A 26,169-nucleotide genomic window follows, 5' to 3' on the forward strand; every position below is an offset into this window, starting at 1 on the left:
AGTGTGGGGTGCATGGATGTGACGGGGTGGGCATGGTGTGACGTGGTGGGACCACGTGCGGCGTAGGACAGTAATCAGCCCAATGGCCGAGCTTGTGACATATCTTGCAGACCAGTTGGCGGGGTCGATGGGGGTAGCAGCGGAGTTCTGCACCATAGAAACGCACGTAGCGAGGCACTTTAAGTCCTTCAAATGTTACCAACGCAACGTTGGTTTGACCCATCATTCGTGCTTGAAGTAGTTGAGTTCCAGGAGTCAAAAGCTCATCCACTAGCTTGGAAGACTGTGTACCGGGCAAAAGACCAGGAACAATTCCCTTGCATGAGTTGTCTGGGGCCGCAAAATATGTTGTGATGGGATAGACCCGCTGACCAAGGTTCAGCTCCCTCACCTTGTACAATGCGTCGGCTACGTGTGACTGGGGTGTGCTGATGATTGCCAAGTTCTGCTGAGGTCGCAGTTGGAATATGATGTCCTGACGATCGTCGGTGGTCAAACCGGCTGCACTCCATAGAGCACTGGCGAGTTCTGGGCGCGTCCACTTATCGAGGCAAAGTCCTCCGTGAGGCCGCAGAATTATCTTTTCATCGTGCAAAGGAAGTTGAGGCAGGTTCTGATTCCGACTGCGCTTGCGTACGGTAGGCTGGGAGGCGTCCGGAATGCCCAAGATGTTCTCGGAGTGTTGCGTCTTAGCGTACGTTTGACGGATGCGTCACTTATGTATGACGGTCTTCCAACAGCCACCTGTGTCGTCATCAGTTTTGTCGTCGTAAATGTTCGGGGTAGCATCTTCCTCCATCCTTTCCCCGGTGGGAGTGTCTACCTCTCGTTGTTGGGAGGGAAAATTGGCGACGATGGGATCGGTGGCGACCCCCGCGGTATCCACCTCGGGCGTCTCCGTCGCCGTCGAGGAACGCGCGGCGGCGTTCTCTGTCGCCGATTGCGACTTCTGCTTGTTGGAAAATGACGTTGCGGTAGATAAATGCTCCATCGAAACAGAGCGGTGAATTGGCCGAAGGCCATTTGCACGCCCGTTTAGAACATGGGCCTCGGAAGAGCTGCTCGCTTGGCGCTCTTGGTTCATGGTGTAGAAAACACACCAAGAGAGCTGTGGGCCCGGCAGGGGCAGCCGTGTTGGAACTGCTTCAGAGCTGTAGAGGCCCGGGGAGCGGCAAAAAAGTCCCGGGAAGAAAAGGCGTCGGTGGGAAACGGCGAGAAAGCCGCTTCCCATATGACTCCCGGCGAAAGCGGCCCGGGCAAGGGCGGTCAAGGGTGGTCGGTGAAGGTCGCGTAGTCTCGGTGGTTGCGGAGCGCGCCGACGACATGTCCGTTCACTTCGGCCGACTGAGTGGAGCTCCCAACAAGCAGAAGAATGCTAACATTTATATCGATTCATTAAGTGCACTCGGAGCTCTAAACTCCGCGTGTGAACACTTGCTTGGCAATGTCCTAAACATGGTGGTTTATAACCAATATAATTCTGTTGGGTCCCAAGCCATGTTGGGATACCAGGGAATGAAGCAGCAGATAGATACACATCCACGGCAGTGCACAGAGACTGTATCTGAGCAATTCGAAAGGCCCTGGCACCAAAGTGGCAACAAGAATGGGATTCTCGTGTAAATAACAAGTTACATGCAGCAAAACCCCTGCTTGGCAAGTGGAACCCGTGCAGTCACCAGCAACACTTATATGAGGTCATCCTGTCAACTTCGAATTGAGCATACACACCTAACACACAATTTTCTACTTCAAAAAGAAAACCCACCAACTTACGAGAAGTGCTATGAACGGACTATAGTAATTCACATTATTATGACATGCCCACATATTAAAACACAGACTTTTACAGGATCTGTATAAATTGGCATGTACCTTTGTCCTACCTCAATATTGCGAGATGATCTGCTAGTGCCTTTCACTGACTTGTTTAACTTCTTAGATGAAACTGTTTTTTTACACAGATTAAAGTAATGCAGCTTTCGCTGCCTTAACATTTGATTTCTTAATATCTTGTGGCTGGCGCAGCATGGCCTTAGTTGCTTTTGTGCCATTAAACCCTAATAATCTAACCAACCAATGTGACTGAAGGGACACGAATGTGATCTTCACAGAATGTTAACAAATGTCTTCTTCCTACAAAGCAGACTAATATTGCTTCGGCAAAAAGATCTTGTTTTACTGTTTTTTCATAAGTCCAGGCACTGCCCCGGTGTTAAGGAAGCATATTTGTGATGAATGCTCAGGGTGAAATGTTAGTAATCACGCATGCTCAGTAATGGTACATGCATCTGTGCTGGGTCATCTTAAAATGCCAGCTGCATCACTACTTACTTTTAAGACCATTATGGCTATACAGTGAAGAGATCACCACAACCTGTGCCGCATCGTGTTTTTTTTTTTTTTTTTACAGTATTCAGACAATGTAAATAAATTTTACCTACATTGTTAGAGGGACATACCACAGCAGCAACACGATAAGCACGAATGCCATAGCACTGTTCTACAAAAACATGTTCAGCTTTAAGTGCACCTATAATAAGGAAGGCTTACTTACTTCACAGTTCTTTGTGATGTGGTCAAGAAAGACCTGGTGCACCTGGGTTAAATAGCCCAACAAGTTGCCATCATGCAGGTCAATAAGATCTTGCAGGGAGTATAACTCGCTTCCTTCAACAAAGTGTTGTCGCTTGTGTAACAGCAGCAGCAACTTTTGCTGTTGTGCTGCATGGCAAAGGGTCAGGTACTGCTTCATCCGCAAAATGTCCTCTCGCAGTTTCTGTAAGATGACCACAGAGGTATGTAACCACCGACAGCCCCGTGTTTACTCCAAGTGGCCATTGAAGAAACTGGCAAACCAACAGATTTAGCATGTTGACATTTGCTGCACATTTTAATCACTATGATATGTTAAGAGGAAGCTTCAGCTAGGGGCCTCCTATCATAATATATGGGAAAGGAGAAATCGTTTTCTTCTCAACCACTGGCGAGGTTTGTTTCATTTAAAAAAAAAAGTTAAAATCTAGTGACTGCCAGTTGCAAATTTTCAATTTCGATCGTCAATCCTTTAATAAAAATGGAGAAATATCACAAATTTTCAGAAAACGAAGCTATCAAGTTTCCAACTCTAATTCAGCAATGAAAAATGATATCACAATTCTATAAATTGCTCCTAATAGCAGATCTAAAGCGGACAAAAGTGATATATTATACATGCCTCTCAAACAGACCACTAATAATTTGTGTGTAAAACTTTTGCAAAACCCTTGTAAACAATGTAACAAATTCACGCAAGATATAAATTGACATATCCAATTTGTCCACTTTGGATGCTCTAATTAATGTAGTTTACAGAACTGCGATTTCTGTTTTAGGTGCAGAGCTACAAATTTGTAAACTTTGTGCTTCTATTTTTTCAAACTTGTCAATTTTTGAAAATTCCATTAAAAGAATTCAGGCCCTAAATCTAAATTCCACTTCCAACAGCCACAACAATTTAACTTTCTCTCTCAAATGCAATAAACTTTATTAAAATCGGCCCCATGGTTACCGCAGAAAAGCGTTTCTGCATTTTACATGTATTTGAATAAACGGCATCGGAGTTGAGCCCGAGCTAAAGCTTCCTCTTAAATGGAGTCATTGCAGCGAAATTGTGAAACCAAGGCAAGGCAACATAGCTTATAGGTAGGGACAGCCATTTGCCATTTTAAACACAAGCATCATGGCATGCTGAAAACTAAGGTGGGCTTGCTGTAAAACTTAGCTACAGCAGACAATCAAACCTAGACAAATTGTTTGGCTGATGGTATCTCCCAATACTACCTTGTCAGTCTATGCCTTGTGCTCCAAGCAATGATCAGTACAACTTGTACCATGACTGTACATCTTAACGCTTATTAAACTGCATACAAAACTGAACAATCCATCCCGACAGTGTGAGCTTCAACAGGCTTGCTAGTTTATTAGTTATTGCAAATGCGTAGAAAGGAAAACAATGGTGATAATAAATAAAAAATTATGGGGTTTTACGTGCCAAAACCACTTTCTGATTATGAGGCACGCAGTAGTGGAGGACTCTGGAAATTTTGACCACCTGGACCACTTAAATCTAAGTACACGGGTGTTTTCGTATTTCGCCCCCATCGAAATGCGGCCGCTGTGGCCGGGATTCGTTACCGTGCTAATAAACAACCTTTGCTTCTAAAATAATGACTATTTGAATGAATAATGAACAAAAACTTGCACTGCCATTGCTTCTCAATTTTTGTGCATTTGTTCCTTTGTGAATTGGTAACATGGTCGACTTACATCAATTCAACTTTGATGGGACTGTTAGAATTGACCAAATTATACAGGGAGTCAAATCATAAGAACAGGCAGAAGAGACGTCCAAGCACGCCGTTGCTTTATTTAGGAGTATTTACCAGTTTATAACATACACCCAGTTTTTATAGGTTTGGAACAAGATGCGAGCATGATCATCGTGTAAATATTATTTATTCACTGCGAGCTGTTCTTTTGGCTTCAAAATTTGCCAAAAGTAGGCATCTTTGGTAGGAGATAACATGTCTTTCGATGCATTCATTGTCCTCTAGCATTGCCTAGACAGATGCTGCAGCCATTGGAGTCCACATAAGTGGTTGGGCATGTGCATGCCTTGACCTTGAGGGTTTCTGCAGAAGTAATTTCACCAAAACCATCATCATCAAATTAAGCCTAGCTGCTTGCTGTGCTGGCTGCCTAAGCAACCAGTGCTGGCCACGTGCTTTCCAACTGTTTTGGTTTTCTATTACAGCTCCCTGCCAACAGCATTTGCCTGGGCTTTGGCAAAAATAAGATTATGTTCTAAATAATGATACATTCTACTATGTCTACACACCTGCTACATACCTTGCATTAGTTTCAATGTAACCAGCCCAGTATGCAGCCATATTTGTACACTCTCGCCTTAGAGCATGCCCTTCCTCAGTACGTGGGGTACATCGCGCGCCAGTATAAGCAATGGTAAGTGGCATTACAAAATGACCACTTTAGATAGCCTATCTAGATTTTGCAAGCTAACATTCAAATCCATTGGGTGCTAGTCAGGCAAACATATGCGATTTGGTAAAAATGAGCTTGTACAGCAGATCTTTTCAAAGTGCCTGTTACACGGAAGTTCTTTAGGGCAACTTCTCATGGCCATGTCAAAGTGCTCTGAAAGCAGTACAAATTTGTTAAGGACAAGCTGTATTTTGAAAAGCAGGCATTTAGTGCTGATTATCAGGCATCACTACACACAACTTCATCTTGTAAACCTTAGCCTCATGCAATTTTTGCAGTGCAGCTGGAGTGCTCTCAAGCTATCAGTCAAAAATGACAGGCAATTTCAAGATTTTTATGTAATACTTCTATGGAAACCCGCAAGGTGGAGAGAAGTAAATAATTAAGGGGAAATGAGACATCCACCCAATCGTAGCAATTGCTACAAAGGAAACCCATACGGGTTCCTCGAAACAAAAGCCTCGCAGTTGAAGAAACATTCGTCCTGGTCCGGGACTTGAACCGGTTTCCTTTGTAGCAATTGTTATGACTGGGTGGACGGTGGATGTCTCATTTTCCCTTAATAAAGCAATTTCAAAATGTGACAGTGAACATACCTTGACATGTCGAAGGTCTTCAACAAATGTGAACAACATAGGATTGAGTTTGTCAATGTTGAGAACTGGCTTTTTGACCATGAGTCGAAGAAACTGCAGTGATGCTCGGCACACCTGACAGACCAGATGACATTTGGTACCTTTACACTTCTGTGAGATGTACAAGAGCACTTACTGCAATACAGTCGAACCCACTGTTTTAACAATATATTGGTTATAACAATGAAAAGCTGCTGCGCCATCAACTTTTGTATGTTTTCCATAGTGAAATAACCCGCTTACTACAATGCCCCAATGGCGCATTATCGGTTATAACGAAGTTTGGCTGCTGGGTGTCCGAGCCGAAAGGCAGTGAAATGCGAAATCCTGGTAAAGAAAGAAAAAGAAGAGAAATTCAAGCCGCTGCATTATGGGCTGCTGCTCCGATAGACGCCGTGCACTAATTTTCCAGCCATCTCCGCACGCCTCTCTTCCGTCCCCCTTCCACCCCTCCGAACACGAATGGGCTGCGCCCATAGCTAGCTCTATGTTGCCCCACCCACCGAAACACGAATGGACCGCGCCAACTGTGCTGCTCGTAGATTGCTCGCATGTAGCTCGCTGGCTCCTCAATCAGTGCAGTTCATGCAGTTCTGCAAAGAGCTTAATCGCTCGCGTTCGTCTTTGTTGGTCGCGTCGAAATCGTTCCTGGCCACGCGGTTTCTCAGCCTCGTTTGACCAGCAGTTGGTTTGACTCGCTGCCAAAAGGGAAGATGGCTGATTGGCCCACTGATCATCAGCAATGCATGGCGTTGCCGGTGAAAAGAAAGTGCACGGCTACAGATTTGGAAACTAAGTGCTTCTAACCGACGAGGCGATCATCGCGAACATGCTTGCATCAGATAGCGACGACGGCAGCGATGATGTGGTAGGGCAGGCTGCCTCAACGTTGTGCTCACAGAAGGCCGAGCAGGTGATTCAGGCCCTCTGGGGCTTCATTTTTACGAGGAACTGGAGGGACTGAACTGGAGGGACTTTCGCTGCACTACGCGGAGCACCTGGATGCCTCGAAGAAGGATGTGGGCAAGCTTCGCGTAAAGCATGCAAGGCTGACGGACATAAGGTTTTCTTGTGCAAGCCAGTGAGGAGTACGTGGCGAGATGCTTGTGGCAATCTTGCCTCAGCGTTTCTTCTGGATTTCTCAAGCTGACGTGGTGCCGCGGCAGCCTTTTAGCAATTTTTAAAAGGCCCCTTTTGGGGCCATCAAAGTGATGCCTCGACGGAGCTCGCATATCCCTTGCCACCCGTGACCCTTATATTCAGTTGTTATAGCAGTGCCATTCTGTAATGCCAACAGCCGCGGCTTGTTACACGCGATTGGAGCGCACAGGAAGCAGTTAAACGACTGAACACAATCAACACCCGGATGGAGGAAGGTGGTGGGGGGGGACACTGGCCTTACCGCCATAGTTGTCTCACATCAGCTCTGCCATCCCCGTATTTCAATTTTTTCATGCAACCCGGTTATAACAATGATCGGCTATAACAATGGAAGTTTCGTGGCACTTGAATATCGTTATAAGTGGGTTTGACTGTATCACAGTACTGGGAGAGAAAAAGAAAGAAAAGGAAAAGCCCTGCTTTCATTGTAGAATTACTACTAGCAGCAAACATTTGAATCTTCAAAAGCAACAGGTGATATTAAAGCATGTGCTAGTGGTCGCAAGGAGTGCCACATTAGCTGGTGCACGTGGTTGGAAGAAAAGCAGAGTAGGAGCGCTGTCATCACGACAATCCTGAAGCTCACTGCCGGTGTCATACATAACTGACAATACAGACGTCTTTGTGGAAGCAGCTGACGTTGGGATGATCTGATGCTGTAAGCACGTCTCATGTAAGAACAAAAGCATAACATTGGTAGCAGTGAAAAAAAATAAATATACATTGCTGGTGAAAAAGGCGCAGCAAAGTACAATAAAAAAATCGTTTCTGGTGCTTCATAGGGTTGAGTGAGTGCAATTTGTGGCAGCTGGGTGCAAGAACATTAAACTTCTCTTTTTGATGCTTTCCTTTAGTTTATGCCATCAAGTGATTAAGAAGAGTGGTTGATTTCCACGACACTGCACTTGTATCCAGGCGGTTTTGTTCAGCTTCAGTCTATGTTTTTTCTTTTCTTTTTTCTAGAAGATTTAATGAATAGCATAGGCAAATGACAGTACAAACTTGCTTGCTTTGCAGTGTGCCACCACCAGTGCCTTATAAAGTCTTACGGTGCAGGCACAATCAATGTGATAGGCGGGGCGCCCGGTACGTCATCTGCTATAGTTCCTGCCAAAGTTTATGTGCCTGCATGCAGCGAGTGCGCACTATCGACATAATGCACGTGGTGAAGGGGAGGAACCATGGCAGATGGCGCGCTAGGTGCTCCACCTATTGCTTTGCTTGCACATGCACTGCAAGACTTCACGAGGTGCGGACGAGCGATGCCACGGGCTCCCGTGTTACCGCTAGGAGTGGCCACACCTGTACATTTTGCACCGTCATTTGTGAATGCTTTCCTTAAATTAGATTTCAAGGTTTTACAAACCAATACTATGATCTGATTATGAGGTATGCCATAGTTTGGGAACTGCAGATTAATTTTCACCACCTGGAGTTCTTTAAGTCGATGATTGTTTTGGCATTTTGCCCCTATCGAAATGCAGCTGTCATGGTCGGGATAAAACCTGCAACCTTAAGTTCAGCAGTAGCGACGCCATAGCCACTTGGCACCGCGGTGGGTGCTTTCTTTAGCATGCTATCAAGCGGACAGTATATTGATGACACCTGTTCTGCGCTTCATGTTAGAATACTTTGCGTGTGTGAACACGCCCATCAGATTACTTTCTTCTGACGAGGAGGTGTACTTTTACATTGATTCAGAGGAGTTTATGCGCAGCACAATACATGTCACGTGGGCTTTTCACTGGAAGCCAGAAAAACCAAAGTGGCAGAAATCACAGTGAACACAATGTTATATAAAATTTAATGCTCCCTTGCAATAAATAAATTACAATGTGAAACTACTGGTTCATCATCACAGAGCGGCACAATTTGTACATTATAATGGGAATTGAGCAAAAGGTACAGAACAATTTGATTATTGCAAATCTTCAGTCAACATTTTGCTTTCATAAGCTTATGTTAACCCTTTCAGCATCACCGAGGTGACTGTACATTTCCGCATTTATGTCCCGCCATGACACTGACGTACCTGTACGGTACATTCTCCAGTCACACATGCGCGGTTACATGAAGTGTGTGAGCTCCAAAGTAGTTTTGCCGTATCTTCTGTATTTCTAGAAGCACATTTTCTCATATCTCTGGGTTTTCTCACTCTGGGTTTTTGTTAGCACACTGCGGAATATGCCCCTTCATTGTGCTGTGTGGAGAAGCCATACCTCCCCCCCTTAGGAGCCTGACACGGCGGCACTATTGCAGAAGCATGCATGCGTGTCAGATTGAAACTAGGCAGGATGTTCAAAACGAAGATAGGAATGTGAGGACCATACTAAGAGTGGATTTGCCATTACCCATGTCATTTTTTCTGTTCTGCATAACTGAAAATAAACCGTTTTGTTTGTTTTATATTATCGGAGAAAAAAAAATGCCACTGGGGTTCTTTAACCTTAAAAAAACCCTGACAATGAAAGGGTTAATCTCATAATAAAGTTATTCCCAGGACCTTATAATCTAATTTATCCCCATAATGCAAAACAGAACACCAGACATAGTTACAGAAAGATCAGTTAACAAAGCATATTTTCTTGCAAAATGCAGTGTAATACCAATGTCATGTCGTGGAAATGCCAGAAATTCCCATAGCATAAACCTACCACATTTTTGCATGTACGCAAGGCTTCCATCTCCTACTCCCCTCTAATTTAAGTGCTATCCTGACACACATTTGCCAAAATGAAGGAACTCGAAATGCTGCCACCCCTCTCCCGCACCACCTGATGGAAAAAATTTAATTACATACGATCCTTACTGTTTGGAGCTACTGCCAGGTACTCTTTATATCATTTCACAGCAGTTGGAAAGTGTTTATTTGCTGTGCAAAATAAGTGTGTGGGGGGGGGGGGGACAATAACAAAATTGAATAAAGCTCCACTATGACACAAGGCTTTAATGCACTGCCTCAAGAGAAGCCCTACAGAAACTAGCTGTGTGTGAGCATATGAATATTAAGTATTGGTAAGAATAACTGCTCAGAAAATGTGTGTGCTGGAGGGCACCAGGGCTGCAATAATGTAATGATTCTATGCCAATGCGATTTCCTTTCATGCTTTTTCTGTGGTGAGAACGGCACTCCTTCCACATTATCAATGGGATTTGCTATTAGCTGGCCATGAACAGTGGATGATGAGAGCAGCATAAAATTGAGTTGAAGGAATCATTACATTATACCAACCAAGCGCATGTTTCACTGCACCAAACACCTCTCACTTGCGCAAAAGCTTGCCTGTCAGATGCATGTGGCCCCACCGGTTAGGGCCCCTTTAAACAAACAAGGAAAACTGTTTCAACACCAAGAGTGGTGAAGAATGGAGCCGGCTCATTTTTGCAAAAATGTGAGGCTTCTTTCATGTACAGATATTGGAAAGGTTCACCTTGCGTGGCTCGAAGTCCCAGTTGTGGAGAACACGAGCAGGCACCACAGAGTAGCTGTTCCAATGGCAGAGTGAGCAGTAATAACGGCCTGTATATTCGCAGCGCCGTGGTTGCCCTTGCTCTGCCAGGGAGCGAAGGGCAGCAGGCATGAGTGCACTTGCGGCCTCACCCAGCACCACAAACCCTGCCACCCAGCGGCCAGAGAGGGACACTTGGTCAGGACAACACACAACCAGACAGATGAGACAAGCAAAGCAGACATGCATACCAAAGTGCACGCACACGCACACACACACACAAAGATGCAGCAAGCTCATACAGGGCTAGAAATCTGCAAGCAAATGCAAGAAACTGGACAGCTTTAAGCTGGTATCATGCCACATGCTTGGGAGTCAATCTGTTTTGGTATTTAGTAAGGGGGTTAGCACAAGAAAATGCAGTCAAGATAAACACACAAGAGAAAAACACAGGTAATTTTTGAACTTCTGGTTTCAGCTACTGAAATAAATTGCCTAACCTAACTGCTGTAATACCACCTTTGCAGTCTGTGAAGAGTTTCTAAAATTACTTTGCGAGTGACAATATCTTGCCATGCTTTAGACGACCCGTGTAGCATACATTTTGCTCCAAGGCCTGGAAAAGTATAAACACTATCCCATGACAGTTATACCAGGGTCTTAGTGCAACGGAAGGTTTACAAGGCAATAATACATGATCCAGTGAAAAGTGTAGTCTTACTTGCAGTGGCTCCAAAATTTTTTTACAAAAGCTGTACATGCCAATTAGTGTTTGGCCAATATCACCAGATGTATCCTATTTGACAAGGTCATAGTTCATTTTTGCTTGTACGAAATGAGTCGTTCCTGTCGCCTTACCTCGGCTTACTGGCTTTAGTTGTGAAAAACCAAAGGAAGTTATATTTAGCCATTTGGTGTATGTTTAAGCTTTGCAATGATGACCTGAAAATCATGATATAATGTCATCATTATTTCCCAAAATAAAACCCACCTACACCTAGAAAGCAGGAGCCAACGCAAAATTGAGCATAGTGCACAGGCATCTTCCTAAGGCCCATAGTAGAACTGCACGAAAAAAGAACAGGGACAATTTGCTAGAATACATTTACTCTGAGACAAATTTACACCAATTTAAATTTACAGTAACGTGCCTCTGACAGCACTGTCAGCAGGTGCATCGTCCTGCAAAGTGAAAATGTCTTTCTAGAGCTCTCACGCTTTTTCCTTAGCATGTGGACATGGGCTTGCACGCAGTGCCCCCACCTAGTGATGGTCACTCAGAATCCAACACTCATCCACATTTCACAAGGCCAAAGCTGCAAGCAGGGTTTGTTGACTCATCGACGTGGTGATCGACGTGGTGCAGGAAAAGCTCCAGAGAGTCAGATTACCAATAGAAGCATGTTTATTAAATGAGAGGTACACCATAGCATGACCGACGGTTTATTGGCCTGTCCACGCTCTTGCAAGACTGATCAACTACAAATAGCTGCTGTGCTTATTTAATAAGCTCACAAAGAAGATTGGAGAAAAGGTTCCTTGGCTAACTCATAGCAGGCCATATATGCTACAGCAGTGATTGTGGGTCACTTTTTTGATTACAGCTATATTTTGCTGAAAGTGATCAAGCACTGCACAAGGTTACGATAACAGCACAAAAAGATCTCCAAAATAGTTTTGTTTGTTTGCTCCATGCCATATATTACCAGCATTAAAACTGAACTATGGGCAATCACATCGCTGCATGTTTCTGTGCCCTCAGCTGTTAAATAAATTTGGGCAATAAATCTGTGCCCTCCACTGTTCAAAAACAGTATTGTGGGTTGATGCTCTTGGACCTTGTAACAAATTTGGCTTGAAATTGCCCTGCTAGAATTTTTCACAGCACTTTTTTAACATGTTACTATGATGGGCATTTGCTCATAATGCTTACATCATGCAATAATGCTTCTTTTTGCCTGCTTCAGAACAATTTGTTGCATCTGACGTTCATAGTATGAAGAGTAATATGTTACTGACATGACTGTATATATGTTTAAAAAGAACAAATCATATCCAAATTTTGATGGGATCTTATCACCTAATAGGTTAGATCAAGTACATTCTAGCACCCCAACTGAAAACACTAGCAGAACAATTCTCTATGGAGTCAGCTCAAAACTATCATAACACAGCCCATTCCAGTGGCTTTCCAAGATTCTTGTACAAGTAGGCGTGTTATAATTTGGTAACACAGCAAGCTTATACTACACACCTAAGTGATATGAAGCATACAGAAGCATAACTTTTCTTTAAAAAAAATATATTCTGGTGTTTTACATGCCAACACCACGATTTGATCATGAGGCACACCGTAATAGGAGACTCCAAAAATTTGGACCGCCTAGGGTTCTTTAACGTGCACCTAAATCTAAGTACCCGGGTGTTTTCGCATTTCGCCCCCATTGAAATGCAGCCACCGTGGCTGGGATTCGATCCCGCGATCTCGTGCTTAGCAGCCTAACACCATAGCCACTAAGCAACCATGGCGGGTATCACTTTTCTTATAGATGCAAGACGTTTATAACATAGCCAGGGATTTTCCATTGTACCGGGACACCTTGTATCATATTTGTTGAATAGGAGGGAAATAGACTGTTTTATCACAATGTCTACTGCTGTGAAGATATGTTGCTGACCCTTCGGACCTTTAACAGGCAATGACAAGCACGTGGGGCACATTTCAAGTGCCGACATTTTTTGCAGGGAATAATGTGAGTAAAATAGCATATGAGCAAAGAGCAGCAGGTGGATGAAAGCAGAGGCAGAATGGAAGTGGAGAAGTAGCAGATCAGCGTGGTGATGTGCGAGACACACAGCTGATAGCAGCTGATAGAAGTTTTGCAGACTGCCAATGAGAATAGTGCACAGTGAAAGCTGACAGTGGCAATGCATACTGCACTAATACTCTTTGCCTAAGCAGAAAGACCTTGTAATTTTGTGCTCAACGATGTCTCTGACTGCATTATGGCTATCACCTCTATGTTGTGCAGGAGAAAGACATGAGGGCACTGTATGAAACAAATGTAGCTGGAAGAGGGTCTGTTGCCCTGTGGTTATTACAGAAATCTTGCTTTTATTATTACTGTGTATACAAGCTTTGTCAGAAAGTTCCAGGACTGAGCTTGTAAAAAAACATTTACTTAACTTACAAACTAATGAACATGGGTCTTGTGAAAGTAGCCCCCTCAAATATAAATGCACAACTGCCACCATTTCTGGAAGTCTTGGAAACAAGTATAGAAAACTTCATCCAGTGTGCTCCCCGGCACATTAATCACAGCAATTTGGATTGCTGCCTTAGCTTCATAACACTTCCTTTTCAGTGGCAATTTCACACGGGAAAACCAAATGAAATCACATGGCAACAGGTTAGGTGAATATGGGGATGTCGTAGAGCAGAAATATGGGTCTTCAGACAGGTATTTTCGGATTGATGCAGTAGTGCGGGGCCTCCCATTGTTGTACAATAAAAACCACATCTAGATGATGACAAATCAGGATAGTGCCACCGAATTGCTAGGTGCAAGCATTTCAGCATGTCATATTTCACATATTTGCTGAACCATGTTCCATGTCTTACTAGGAATTTTCTTCCAGCTTAATACAGAAATCAATGTTAACTTCATGTCAAATGGGAACAAGTAGCTCAAAACGACAAGGACAGGATGTCACTCTGTTGGCACACACCCTTTCACTATGTGTTCCTGTCATTGTTTTGTGCCACTTGTTCCTCTTTTGAAATCAAAAACCGGCTAGCCCAAAACAAAATTCTGCTTAATGTTAACTCTCTGCTTGAAAATTTGTCTCCATTATGTCACTCATGTAACAAATGCCCCAATGAGCCAAACATGCTCTAAAGACAGCTCTGCAGCCTAGCAAGTTTGCATGGAAGCCCTTTAAAGCTATGTCTACTCTGAGCACACAAAGTAACTGGATAACATCCATTATTGAGTTTAAAAAATAACTGAAAAAGTAATAAAAAAGCAGCCCTGGAACTTTTCTGACAAAGGGTGTGTGCATGTGCGCAAATATAGATGACCTGTATATATGGTATTTTTCCGTGTATAACCTGCCACCATGTATAACCTGCAGCCCCAATTACAACAGCCCGGAAAGAAGAAAATGCGCATATAACCCGCCGAAATAATTGCATACAGCACTCAAATCTTTGCAAAAACGGACGCCATTTGCGGATGCCCGACTCGTCCACGTCATATCTTCGGCCAGTGGCCCACGGCTCATTGTATAGCACAGACCTAGACTTTGCCAGCCTTGATGCCATAAAATATAGAATACAGGGGTTTATTGGCCAGTTGCCAGCTCCTAAGCTCACATACTACAAGACACCTGCGGTTGAAAGGATGCTCCAGATCTGCCTCTATGGCCAAGAGTGGCACTAGCTAACACTCCCAGGGCTAGATCTAGTGCACATAAAGACCCATGAGAATGGATGGGAGGATAACACTGCGAAACATTAATGGTAAAGTGTCACAAGCATAATGCAAATTATGTGTTTGGCAAGTTGTTTTTTCGTCCACTTTAATTCCTTATTATTTCCACATTTCAATTAAAACTAAGTTAATTTCCCTATGCTTTCTCCAACTCTATTGTTATTTTGCTTCTATCGTTTTTGTCTACAATTTTAATTATACACACAGCATAAAAATTGAGGCAAAGAAGAAATAAAACACTGAGATAGTGACCACCACATGTTCATGCCTCGCTGAAAAGCAGTAACTTGCCGTCCCATGGGAAAAAGTTGGTATGTTACCATACAGGCACTGCATTTTTTGGAAGTGTACAACAACTAATATGGCAGTTGTATAGTGAAAGTTACATCACCAGCAGTAACATAGTGCCACATAGGATTAATTGTTTCCCTTGAGTTCTCCATTACTTTAAACACTGACCCAAGGAGAACAATGCCTGTGGAAATATGGGCATCAGTGATCTCTCAGTGATGGTTAGCTAAGTTGTTTAGGCTTCTTCAGACCAATAGTTTAAGTTTTTATATACCTTTGAAATGCACAATAACTTGCTTGAACATAGTCCTACAAAAGACAGCAGCTGCAAGCACCACGCAAAGCAAATTAGACACACAGAGAAAAGACCACTACACCTACAACTCTTGAAATTTTGTTAAAAAAGCTCTGTGCTATTGTTGGCTAGTTATTCAGAAACAAATTTTCATACAGATGCAGTCACAGCCAAAAGCAGTGTAGACACGCTGGGTGGCATGCTAAACAAAGAATTGGATACCACTTACGAGGGAAAACATTCTGGCCACACTCGGCACATCGATAGCCTTGGGCCGATAACCCCTGCTCAGGGCAGATTTCTAACACAAATTCACTCTTCTCCTGCACCTGAAAAATTAAAATTTTTTTCTTGTCCCACAAAATCTGCAGTGTTGAAACAACCACAGTACCAAATATCTGTGTGCTAACGAAAGCTGCGCTGGGTGCTGAAACAGTATAGTTCTAGAAGAGTTGACTGTTAGGCTAGTTCGTCGTCCATATTTGAAGTAGTAACTTAGCGCAAATAAAACCACGAAAACAAGACGGACAAGGACAAGCACTTGTCCTTGTTCGTCTTTCTTGTTTTCGTGGTTTTATTCGCGCTAAGTTACTACTTCAAATACAGTATAGTTCACACATAAGTCTGCCATTGGCATTTCTTTAAAATTACAGTGAAATTAAATCTGTGATGCCTGTTCAGACCATCTAACAAATGGTTATCCCTTTCACTACTAATAAACAGTGTCAGGTACAATGTGCAAGAAGCAAAAAATAGAAATTGTCAGAAGGATGCCAGTGTGGCTTTTTATACCCTTTATGACCAAACATACAAGTTCAATGTAACAAAATGACTGTCCTGCAATCAGCTATTATGTTTTGAAATATTGGCATGTGTGTAGCATAAGTACTACACACATGCCAACTCATGTTTAGCATGCACAAACACACTAGAACTATCAACACTGCATAAAATAGCACTACATTGTGGAAGCTTAAGTACCTACATGCAAGCAGCGGCACCATTCCTGCTACACATGTCAAGTAAAATTAACAGCTCTCCCATCACATTAATACCACAAAAAATCAAAAGAACCCACATAGAATGTGCAAAAGAGGGAGAGGACAGCAGTGGCGTAGCTAGGTCGTCTGGCACCCGGGGCCCATAGGTCATCTGTCACCCCCCTCCCCGGGTGTAGCCGGCGGAAAGAGGGGTGTCTTCAGATGTATATGACACCCCTCCCCCCTCAATGGCCCCTTGCACCCGGGGCCCACGGCCCTCCGGCCCCCCCTGTTGCTACGCCACTGGAGGACGGTATGATAACTAAAATAATGCAATGTGTGCTCTAGTAGAATTTTGCACAGCTTTCAGAAGGATCATGTCACACTGAGGTACTACACACACTGGACACTATTGTGTTTCCACAGCATGCGCTGCTCACTTTATCTTTCTTCCTCCGCTGAGAGTACCCAGCTCTCATTAAAACATTTAACTAATTTTAAATGCCTATAGTGGCTCACAGAAGGATTCAACTATACCTGTGCAAAGTTTCAGCTAAAAGTCTTTATTACTCTGCTTATAGCGACAGTTTTTAAATAAATTTCACTTCTTTGTAAGGCATTTTAGCAGGCACTGCAGTATTCTGTCTCTTTCTTGTGCACCTGGCTACATGCAATTTTCCCCAAACGTGCTCTGCAATGTCCCCACATTCCTGGCACTGAAAAATCATGCGAAATGACAGAAGGCAATATACCGGCAAAGTACACAAATTTCAATTACTGGAAAACCCCCAGTCACGAAAAACAAAATTGGGAATATCTTAGGCCGCTGCATATTCTCATAGCAGTTTGGTATAAAAAATTACAGTTTCTTAGGCAACGCACTCAACAATGGCTACATTCAAAGAGCATTTATACAGACCATAATTCACTGTATCACTGAGTTTTACAGTAGAAATAATGCAGAGCATCATAACCTTCCTCCAGTTATAGCACAATATCTTTAAATTGTATTATCAAGTGGTCTCATAAATACATGTTGTTCAATAAAGGTCAACACGAAGCAAATCAAATTACCTATTTCAAACCTTCACATGAGGCAGTAGTTCCACCAATCCTCATTTCAAAAGACAGCTCTATATAAAGGGTGTCCCAGCTAACTTTAGCCACAGTTTAAAAATATACAAATGCCACGTGGCCACTAAAGGCACTTTACGTGTATTCGTGGGCTTCTTTCACCCTCAAAAAAATACTTTTATGTATCCCGTATAAAGCAACAGAAAGCTGTAACGGGAGTTTTTCATGTTGTTCTACAATTCTCTCCTTAAAACTTTTAATCTAATTATAATATTTGAGCAGTTTATTAATTAAGACTAATTATCAAATTAGGCAGAATGAAAAAAATAATTTGAGTATCTCCAAGAGACGGCGAACGACATTACCTTTGTTCTGTCCAGCTACGTGACATTTGCATATTTTTAAACTCTTGCTGGGACACCCTGTATATATACAGTTTCAGTATGATTGTTACAATGTGTCATCTCCCACATTTCAATGCCTTAATATTTGGAAAGGTGGTATTAAAATGTCTAGCTGCACACATACCCGTACATAAGCACATTTCCTTGTGATGCTGTTCAGACACTTGTTATGGCATTTGAAATTGCAGTCTATAAGAAAAGAAAAAGAATGTTTTTTTTTTCCAGAATACAACATTGCATGTAAAGTGCAAAGCTGCACAAAGATACAGCAAAGTGAACAATGCAAGTGGCCACTATGTTAATATTTTATTTCACCGTATAATGTATACTAGTCACCATTCATGAGGCTTTACATCCCACGCAGAGCAGCAGCTGTGCTTTTAGGGGGTGCTGGATTATTTTTACCTCCTGGAGTTCCCAAAATTGCACTGAACGATCAGTGCATGAGTATTTTTGTATTTTACCCCTACAGGATTATGGCCAATGCACTTTTGCCATCGTCTGGTGTTTTTACAATCGGGGACTAAACACAGTTTTCCAAATAAGAATGTCGCATACATTGCCTGAAGTGACCAACAGTAGGCACGTTAAAGAACCCCAAGCGGTCTAAATTTCCAGAGTCCTCCACTACGGCGTGCCTCATAATCAGAAAGTGGTTTTGGCACATAAAACCCCGCAATTTAATTAATTTTGATCAACAGTAGAAGAAGGAATCTTGCAAGCCATATTTTGCCGACTTACTAAAATACCCAATTTAATTTATTTATCTTCACTCATTTCATTTTTGTTACTCTCTTTTCTCTCTCCTTCACCTTTTAATTGTATGTGCGTTCATGCTCTTTGCTTCCATTGTACAGCTATATGCTTAACCGAACACATACTGATAGAAAGAAGTTTCTTTGACCTGCTTTTTTCCTTTCTTTTTTTTCTTTCACAAGATCTAAAACATTTACCTGCACAGTTCTTGCTTTCTGGGAAATCTGGGCACACTGCATTAGCAAAGTCTACTTATATAAACATAGAACCTTTTTCCATTTTTGCTATTCCCACTTCTTGGAAGAACCCAACATCAGTACTTACACCTGTTCCCCGGTCTATAAACCCCTCCCCTCCAACCCCACTATGGGGTTGGGAGGGAGGGGTTGCACTTTATGCACTGGCTTATTATCCTTCCTCCATCAAGGGTGGGGGAAGAGTGAGCTATGCTGCTCATGCTGCTAATTAAAGCTGCGGGCCTAATGAAGACAAGTCAAAATGTTGGCTCCAGTGACATCCCTTGTTTGACCACTACTGATCCCTTCATCTCCTTCTTCCCGTAAACTTCTCTCATTTGCGTACATTACATGCAGTTTAAAACACAACTGCCTTTACAGTAAATTACAAATACAGTTGAGCTCAGTTCTTATCGCAATTTTTTGCTTACTATAAGCAAAATTTGATAAACAAAAAACTTCGGCAAAATATCCCTGGGGAATGGAGCCTTTCATTTATTATGAACTGGGGTGTGACCAGAGATCGTTATTCAAAACGTGCGTTCCGTCTGCATTGTTTCACCTCACGCAATTGGCCTAGGTCGCACTGACAGGTGCGGCTGACGACATCAGCGTGGCCTAGGCCAGTCGCGCGAGGCGAAACTGAACATAAACTGAATGTGCGTTTCAAACAATGATCTCTGATTGCGCCCCAGGTCACTGTGCTTGTTTGGTTAACATGTATGGAAGGAACAGAAGCAGTGGCATTACATCCAGCCAACACATATAGCAATGTATGCATGGAAAGCCTAGCAAATGTCACCTGGAAGCCAGCGAGAGGGAAATATTCACAGGAAGGCATTAGCAGCAATATTTAGGTCCGTTTCAAACTTCCATATGCATCAATTTAAATGCCAAGCATTCCACCAGCAAGTGTCTTCACAGAGACCATGCAGTCATCCCGTACATGAACTTTTCCTTCACTTTGGAATTTCTGCAGGCTTTCGCACAGCGTTCGGTCCTTTTTGTTGTCACTTATCCATGGGTTTGCAGTTAGTGTTGGCTTAACATCACTTAGAAGATTCACACTAGATTCACGGTATCCATGGGAGCCTCGGTTCAAAACCAAAAGCATAGACGTCATAAAATAGACACAATGTTCTGTATTTAGGTGGGAACAACTGTGGTGCACTGCCACAAACTTCTCATGCTAGCTGAAACATAATGAACATGTGCATGACTAGACAAATGTGATGAATCACTGAGTCTGCATTATTCAAACAGATCTTACTGATTTTTGGCAAGACATATCCTGCAAGTTATATTCAAGGATCAATGACTGCTTCTGTGCTTTTCTGACTCCTTTCAAATTGTTTAGAGGGCAAGTTTGATTAATATGAACTCGGCTTATAGTGCATACTTTAAGCACTTAATGAGTAGTCCTTCATGTAATTTGAGTACAGAACTGTGTACAGAACTTGAAATGTGTAGTGCATACTGTTTAACAGGCACTCACTTTTGCATTGGTAGAAGCCATACAGCACACCCCAGATGCTACCGCAGCACTTTTCACAATATTGCTGAGCACGTTCATATGTACGTGACTCAAACTGGTGCTCCATAACAACTTTAATGTCTTCTGCTTTCTCCTCAGGTGGCCCATCCTGAATTTACAAAAACAAAGAAAAAGCATGTACAAGTGTGCCTTCAGGTATGCTGACATCACAAAGAAAAGGCTCTTTGGTGCTTTATGCACCCAACAAAACAGAACAACAAAACACAGGATTTACCAAACAAAAAGGTATCCACCTTAATCTCTTGCAGTTTTTGTCTAAGCTGAACTAGTCTGATAACCAACGTCTTGCGCTTTTCAGAGTTCTCCTCAGAGTCAAGAATCATCTCCTTGCAATGCTCTATGGCTGTTTCTAGATCTTCGATGGTAGAAAACCTAAGCAGCCCCTAAAAAACAAAGCAAACAAAAATAAAGAGACGCAAGTCTGGGAATTCAATGTATAGGCCCCGCCCTCGATCAACTCTGAATGTAAACAAAGGCTAAAATGCAACCATGCAGCCGATTAGCACAATAAGATCGAAACTTGCCTCGGGGCTCGAAGAGAAGTGCTCCTCGGAAAGACCAAGTTCTGCATCAATTAATTTCATATCTACAAACAGACACAAAAACGCATAAAAAAAATCAATTCACGTGATACTCCCAAATGGGCATCAACTTCAGCGACGAATGACTGCGAGGAATCTTACCATCTGCAGAGCAAGACTTCGAGCTGTGAGGCAGGCAGTCTCTTGGCACTTGACTGCCCACCAATCGTGCATTTACAGTATTGTACAGTTGACCTGCTGTTGACTTTACCGCGTCTATAAGGCCGACGTTCATTTTGGACAGAAGCATGCAGGTTCTACAGTGAAACACAAGATGTCCTAACCATGACGTTTTACAACCAAGAGATAATGAGTAAGGTCGTCAGCGGCCAGCTGTCTGGTTCTAACGTAATGTGTCGTCAGCGAAACATATGAAACATATTCCCACAGTTAACAGAATCTCTCAGTTTGGCACAGCACTACGACAACCACGGGACCACTGCACGTCCTTGTTCCTTCTCTCTAAAGGAAGCGGATGTTGCCCAGCTTGCAGTGCATTATGACGTAAAGATATTGAAGTAAAAATTCGAGGTCATTTTTTTTTCTGTTTTCACTTGCTCAGAAGGCTTGCGTACTTTCCTACGCCGTTAGTCACAGCTGCTGGTTGCAAGAACCACGGCCGCCACGGTGCCGAGACGTCTTCTATTTTCGGCTCGTAGGTGGCAGGAGCATCGTGCGGCATACTTCCCCTCCCACTTCTCCCCACGGGACATCATCCTTGTGTTGATCTTGAAACGTTATGCCAGTGGTGCTGGTGTGCGACTGCGGCCCTTCTGCTCAAGCCCATTGCTATTGGCCTGTGTGTTTTGTTGCGTGAAGTAGTCATGTTTCCTTTTAGTGTGACCACGGCACTCTTTTCGTTAACTAATTGTCTACCAACGCAGTCATAATCGGAGCCTACTGGGAGCCTTGAAGGCGCCAGCAAATAGAGAGGTAAACGTTTCTCCCCGTGGCTGATCAGTGTGATAACTCTTGACGACTGGTTGTGAACGGTGCTTACTTTAATTTGAACTCTCACCAAACTTCATTGCTGCGCACGACGGCTGCTTGCACTGTTTGCACACTGGAATATGGCCTTACGCATTGATCGGTCGCATCTCGCATTAGGATCTATGTTGTTTCACGTAGCCTTTGCTTGCTTACTTACCTGCAGGTTTCATTTGTCCGTATGGTATTTATCAGGGGTGTCCTGCATGCAAAAGACTGCGATGAAGCGCTCAGCTTCTCATCCTCTGCAGTAGTCGCAGGCGTAGTAGTGGGCGTTGGTGATGGGATTTCTGTTGTGCTGTTGTGCTTGTAATGTGTCACGCTTCTAATTCTCCTGCTTAAACTGTGCCTTCTTACCCTTAGAGCACCGTGGGAGCTGGTTGGCGTCCCTGACGCTTGTTCTCTCTTTTGCATGGCATGGTGATTGCATGGCTTGCTACCATCAGCTTGGGTTGTATTGCTGCGGAAGTAAGAGCCATGAGCCTCTTCAGTCCCAGGTACAGCCAGGCGCTGATGTTTGCACTCGTAGGGCTTGCTTTGCTGTTTCATCATAACAGAGCTATTGAACAGCTGATTCTTCGGAGTAGAAATTGTTTCCACCATTGCTTATGGTTCAGTTTAATTTCATGCAAGCCCATCTATTTAAGTGAGTTTAGTTTGTATTCGACTAGCTTGAGTGTTATTACTGCTGGCTGTTGTCATAACCTTTCATGTCCTATATTTCCTTAGATATGTCTTTGCTTGTGCATGCCAAGCTGCAGTTTCTTAGCTTACTGTTGAAACTGTGTGCCATGTAGTGGGTTCTAAGTTTACTGTGTACTATGCACTGTCTACAAAGTTTAGGGCCTGCCTGGCCTGGAGTCCTGATATTTACCATTAAATTATCAAAAAGGTTACCAGTAGCAGTTTCAGAAATTTGGTTGAATGTTTAAGACTGACCAACTTGTATTTTAACTTCGGACGCTGGTGGCATCAAGTGTTAGTCACCAAATGACAACAGCACCGGAAAAAAAAAAATTGTCATCCGTTTCATCCTTGTGAGCCCCGTCTTCCAAGGATCAATGACACAAGAATCATCAGATGCCTGGGCAGTGAGGAACTGATGAGATAAGAGCTGAAAGAAATTCCATTGGTGATCAAGAGGGTCTTTTGCATTGTAAATCCCTGTGCTTTATGCAATGTGCTAACCTTTTTTGTTATTTGGAAAGCTGTCATCTTGGTCATCATATCTTCAAGATGTGGTGCTCAAAGTGTTTGCATTTGTCTTTTGAGCTTGTCACATCTTTCAAGTGTGAGGCTCAAGGTGTTTGCATGTGTGTCTAACTTTGGAAGCATACTTGCCACCTCACTACATTCATGTCCCTTTCTTCACTTTTAATACCGATGGCAGACATGCACTTTCCCTCGCCATTGAGCCTAATCTGGATTGAGTGCGATGTGGATGTAGTGCTACTACATGGTAACTTTTGATTTTCATTGCTCAATCCGGATCAAATCAATCGTGATCCATGCGTCTTAATATAGGTTCTTGATTGTGATCATAGGCTGACATCTGCACTGCAATTTTACCTGCATATTAGGCAGATGTCTCAAGTGCTTTAGATGCATTTAGTGACACCTGGTGTGCTAGAGCTCACCCAGCTTGATATGGGGCAATGTAGCAACAATCATTCTTGATCACATTTGAAAAATTCGATCCCATTTGGGCTCAGTGCTCGTCTGACACCAGTTAAAAAAAAAATTACAAAGTTGGCTTGTGTGCTCATTGCACAATTGGAGTTGTGTCATTGCATATTTTTGTGAGGTTATGCAAATATTTGCAACCTGGAATACAAATAAAGTACATATTGTTATTTTACTTGTATTAAATAATTTAATATTTGCTAGTCTTTGTATACATAGACAAATATAGAGGCATCTGATGAGCATTGGGGCATGCATGATACCGAGATATGCAGGTGATTTCTGTATGCTGGCTGCTTCAAACACCCAAGACTAGTAAAACTTGACTGTAAGTGCTAAGCTATTTGTGCAGCCTCTTTTGCTAGTGAATGCTTTCTACTGAAGCAGGCATTGCTGCACACAGGTTGTGGTGGCCAAGGGAGCAGTTTGATCCATCTAGAGGTGTGTGAAGTGTTTGGTGGACATATGGGAGAAGCAAAGGGTATAGGCAAGTCATTGTTCACCAGCACAGTCAAACCTTACTGGGCATAATTTGGCTAGAGCTGTTTCAGCTGTAGAAAAGAATATATTGCAGAGTTGTCGCACAGTTTCACCGGAATATACATATGCATGATGTGTGCTGTCGGTTGCTGGATGCAAATTGGAACTTTTATATCAAATTAGCGTTAAGACGGCTGGTTAACAAGTGAAGAATATGCTGTTATTCTACTCTGCAGCCATGTCACCTCCCTAATTTTAAATGTAATTTTCACTGTGGCAAGCACATTTACAGACATGTTTCAGCCAGAATTGTGCTGCTGTGACCTTTTTAACCTTCATGATGCCAATATTAAGCGCTTAAATTCTGTATGTATATAATCCACACATTCATGCTGAATGGTGCACTGGTGTGAAACATTCTTTACTTTGCTTTTTACTTTGACTTGTTGAAAAATATGCATCACTTGCACTGCTCAAAGCATATAACATGTAATGTTGTACTATTGTCAGTGCAAGGTCAGAAATGCAGGAGGGGCTCTCCCTAAAAAAAATTTGATGTGCCTGCTCCCAGCCTCTCCGTGCTTCAAGAAATAGATTCTACGTGCACAAAGAGCAGGTGCCTCAGTTGTTCAGGTAGCAACAAGGAGCATGTCATAGTTATGCACCACATTCATGAACAGCCAAAACCACTAGATGGAGGCGTGAAGATGATGGAGGCATACAGCACAAGCAAGTAATTTTAAAAGAGATTAGGAGGGAGATTTCACTAACCTCCTTTACCCCCCCCCCCCCTACTTCTTCAAACTCCACTGGTATGGGTGAATGGCCTGTTTAATCGCTCACAGACATGAGTATCGTTTGTGCGTAGTTGACAAACAAAAAGCTCCCCCAGCAGGGTGAGGGTTTCACAATTGGCCTGAGCAAGAAGGCAGGTGCGTGGATACTGAGGAGAAGAAAGGGAAACTAGGGTAATACGATTCGCTGGTGCATGCATGCCATATTTACCCAATTGTAATTAACAATTTTTAAAAGAAGATATTTACTTAAATATTACATGTATGACATATTAGAGTACAAACCAAAAGTGCATTAGCATAAAAAAATTCTGTTATCCCATCAAATTCACATACTTTGCGCCCACTTCTAAAGCTTCACTGAGTGCCTGGTCTGTAAGGCATTATGAGAAATATGCTATTTCAAATGCCACAGACTGTAATGCGCATGGAATGGTCTCGGCTGTTGATTGTGGTAAGGAGGCCTCCAACTGCAACGGTGAATGTTGCCCGCTCCACTATGACTCTGATTCAATAATTTTTTTTTTAAGTCGGGAAAAATCGCCATTATCGCCATAAAAAAAAAAAATTGGTGAGTGGACAATAAAGAACATTGCATTTATCATTTTTGGCTGTGCAAATCGGGTGTGTGTTACAATTGAGGGCATGTTGGAGTAGAGTAAATACAGTACATGTTTCTTTTGAGGGGCACTTGCTGCTGCATTCTTGACTTGTGATCACTGCATTCTTCAGCACTGATAATGATGTGCTGGTCAGACAACAGTGTGTACTGCCAGTTGGAACTTTGTTGCTCAGGCTGGAACAACTGCTGTTTCATTGATTTCCTCATACAGCAGTGGGATGTCATTGAATGATATCATGTAAAATAAAAATAAGAAGCACTCACGTTGGAACAACAGGGGTGAAACATGCTGCTACATATTCCTCATTGGCTTCGAAAGCTGTGCATGTACACTCTGGTCCAGAGTTCTTGAAGGGGGGTCCTGTATAAACTGGTGCTGCTGTGTCACCCGAGGGAAAAACTAAATCCATCAGTCCTAACTGTACTGTGTTTATGTGACAATTGTGTTCAGGAGAATACAAGCAACAATTCTATCATATGTGCCTATATATTGTCAACAATGACATGTGAATACATGTAGTGATTGAAATGTGGTGCACCCTTTACTGTGCAAAATTTACACATGAATATCTAATTTCCTGAGCTGCACTGGTACTTGAGAAAAAGAGCAACGAGTCACACCCATGGTAAAACACCAACTCTGCCAATGA

The 26,169-nt window shown here is 42.9% G+C and overlaps 2 protein-coding genes across 11 annotated transcripts in view; one reads left to right on the top strand and one right to left on the bottom strand.

The window, feature by feature from the left end:
• Positions 1 to 21,559, bottom strand: part of LOC142563062 (differentially expressed in FDCP 8 homolog) — a 27,327-nt gene extending 5,768 nt beyond the window's left edge. Inside the window, exons 1-9 of one of the 4 annotated variants that reach the window (XM_075673577.1) lie at positions 21,056 to 21,558; positions 20,897 to 20,958; positions 20,606 to 20,755; positions 20,313 to 20,460; positions 17,950 to 18,014; positions 15,597 to 15,696; positions 10,271 to 10,455; positions 5,640 to 5,753; positions 2,558 to 2,779 (exon numbers count right to left, since the gene is read on the bottom strand). In XM_075673577.1, coding sequence (XP_075529692.1) covers positions 2,558 to 2,779; positions 5,640 to 5,753; positions 10,271 to 10,455; positions 15,597 to 15,696; positions 17,950 to 18,014; positions 20,313 to 20,460; positions 20,606 to 20,755; positions 20,897 to 20,958; positions 21,056 to 21,203 — 1,194 coding nt within the window. In that variant the 5' untranslated portion in view covers positions 21,204 to 21,558. Of the gene's footprint in view, positions 1 to 2,557; positions 2,780 to 5,639; positions 5,754 to 10,270; positions 10,456 to 15,596; positions 15,697 to 17,949; positions 18,015 to 20,312; positions 20,461 to 20,605; positions 20,756 to 20,896; positions 20,959 to 21,055 lie in introns of all 4 variants that reach the window. The other 3 variants (XM_075673584.1, XM_075673592.1, XM_075673597.1) reach the window with 3 other exon arrangements.
• A 77-nt stretch (positions 21,560 to 21,636) lies between these two features.
• The window catches only part of LOC142562978 (putative phosphorylase b kinase regulatory subunit beta), an 82,901-nt gene continuing 78,368 nt past the window's right edge, over positions 21,637 to 26,169 (top strand). For 5 of the 7 annotated variants that reach the window (XM_075673562.1, XM_075673567.1, XM_075673563.1 and 2 more), the window contains exons 1-2: positions 21,637 to 21,886; positions 22,304 to 22,437. In XM_075673562.1, coding sequence (XP_075529677.1) covers positions 22,358 to 22,437 — 80 coding nt within the window. In that variant the 5' untranslated portion in view covers positions 21,637 to 21,886; positions 22,304 to 22,357. The remainder of the gene's footprint in view (positions 21,887 to 22,303; positions 22,438 to 26,169) is intronic. The other 2 variants (XM_075673566.1, XM_075673568.1) reach the window with 2 other exon arrangements.

Source organism: Dermacentor variabilis, chromosome 1 (genome assembly GCF_050947875.1).
Source record: "Dermacentor variabilis isolate Ectoservices chromosome 1, ASM5094787v1, whole genome shotgun sequence".
Taxonomy (NCBI): Eukaryota; Metazoa; Arthropoda; class Arachnida; order Ixodida; family Ixodidae; genus Dermacentor; species Dermacentor variabilis.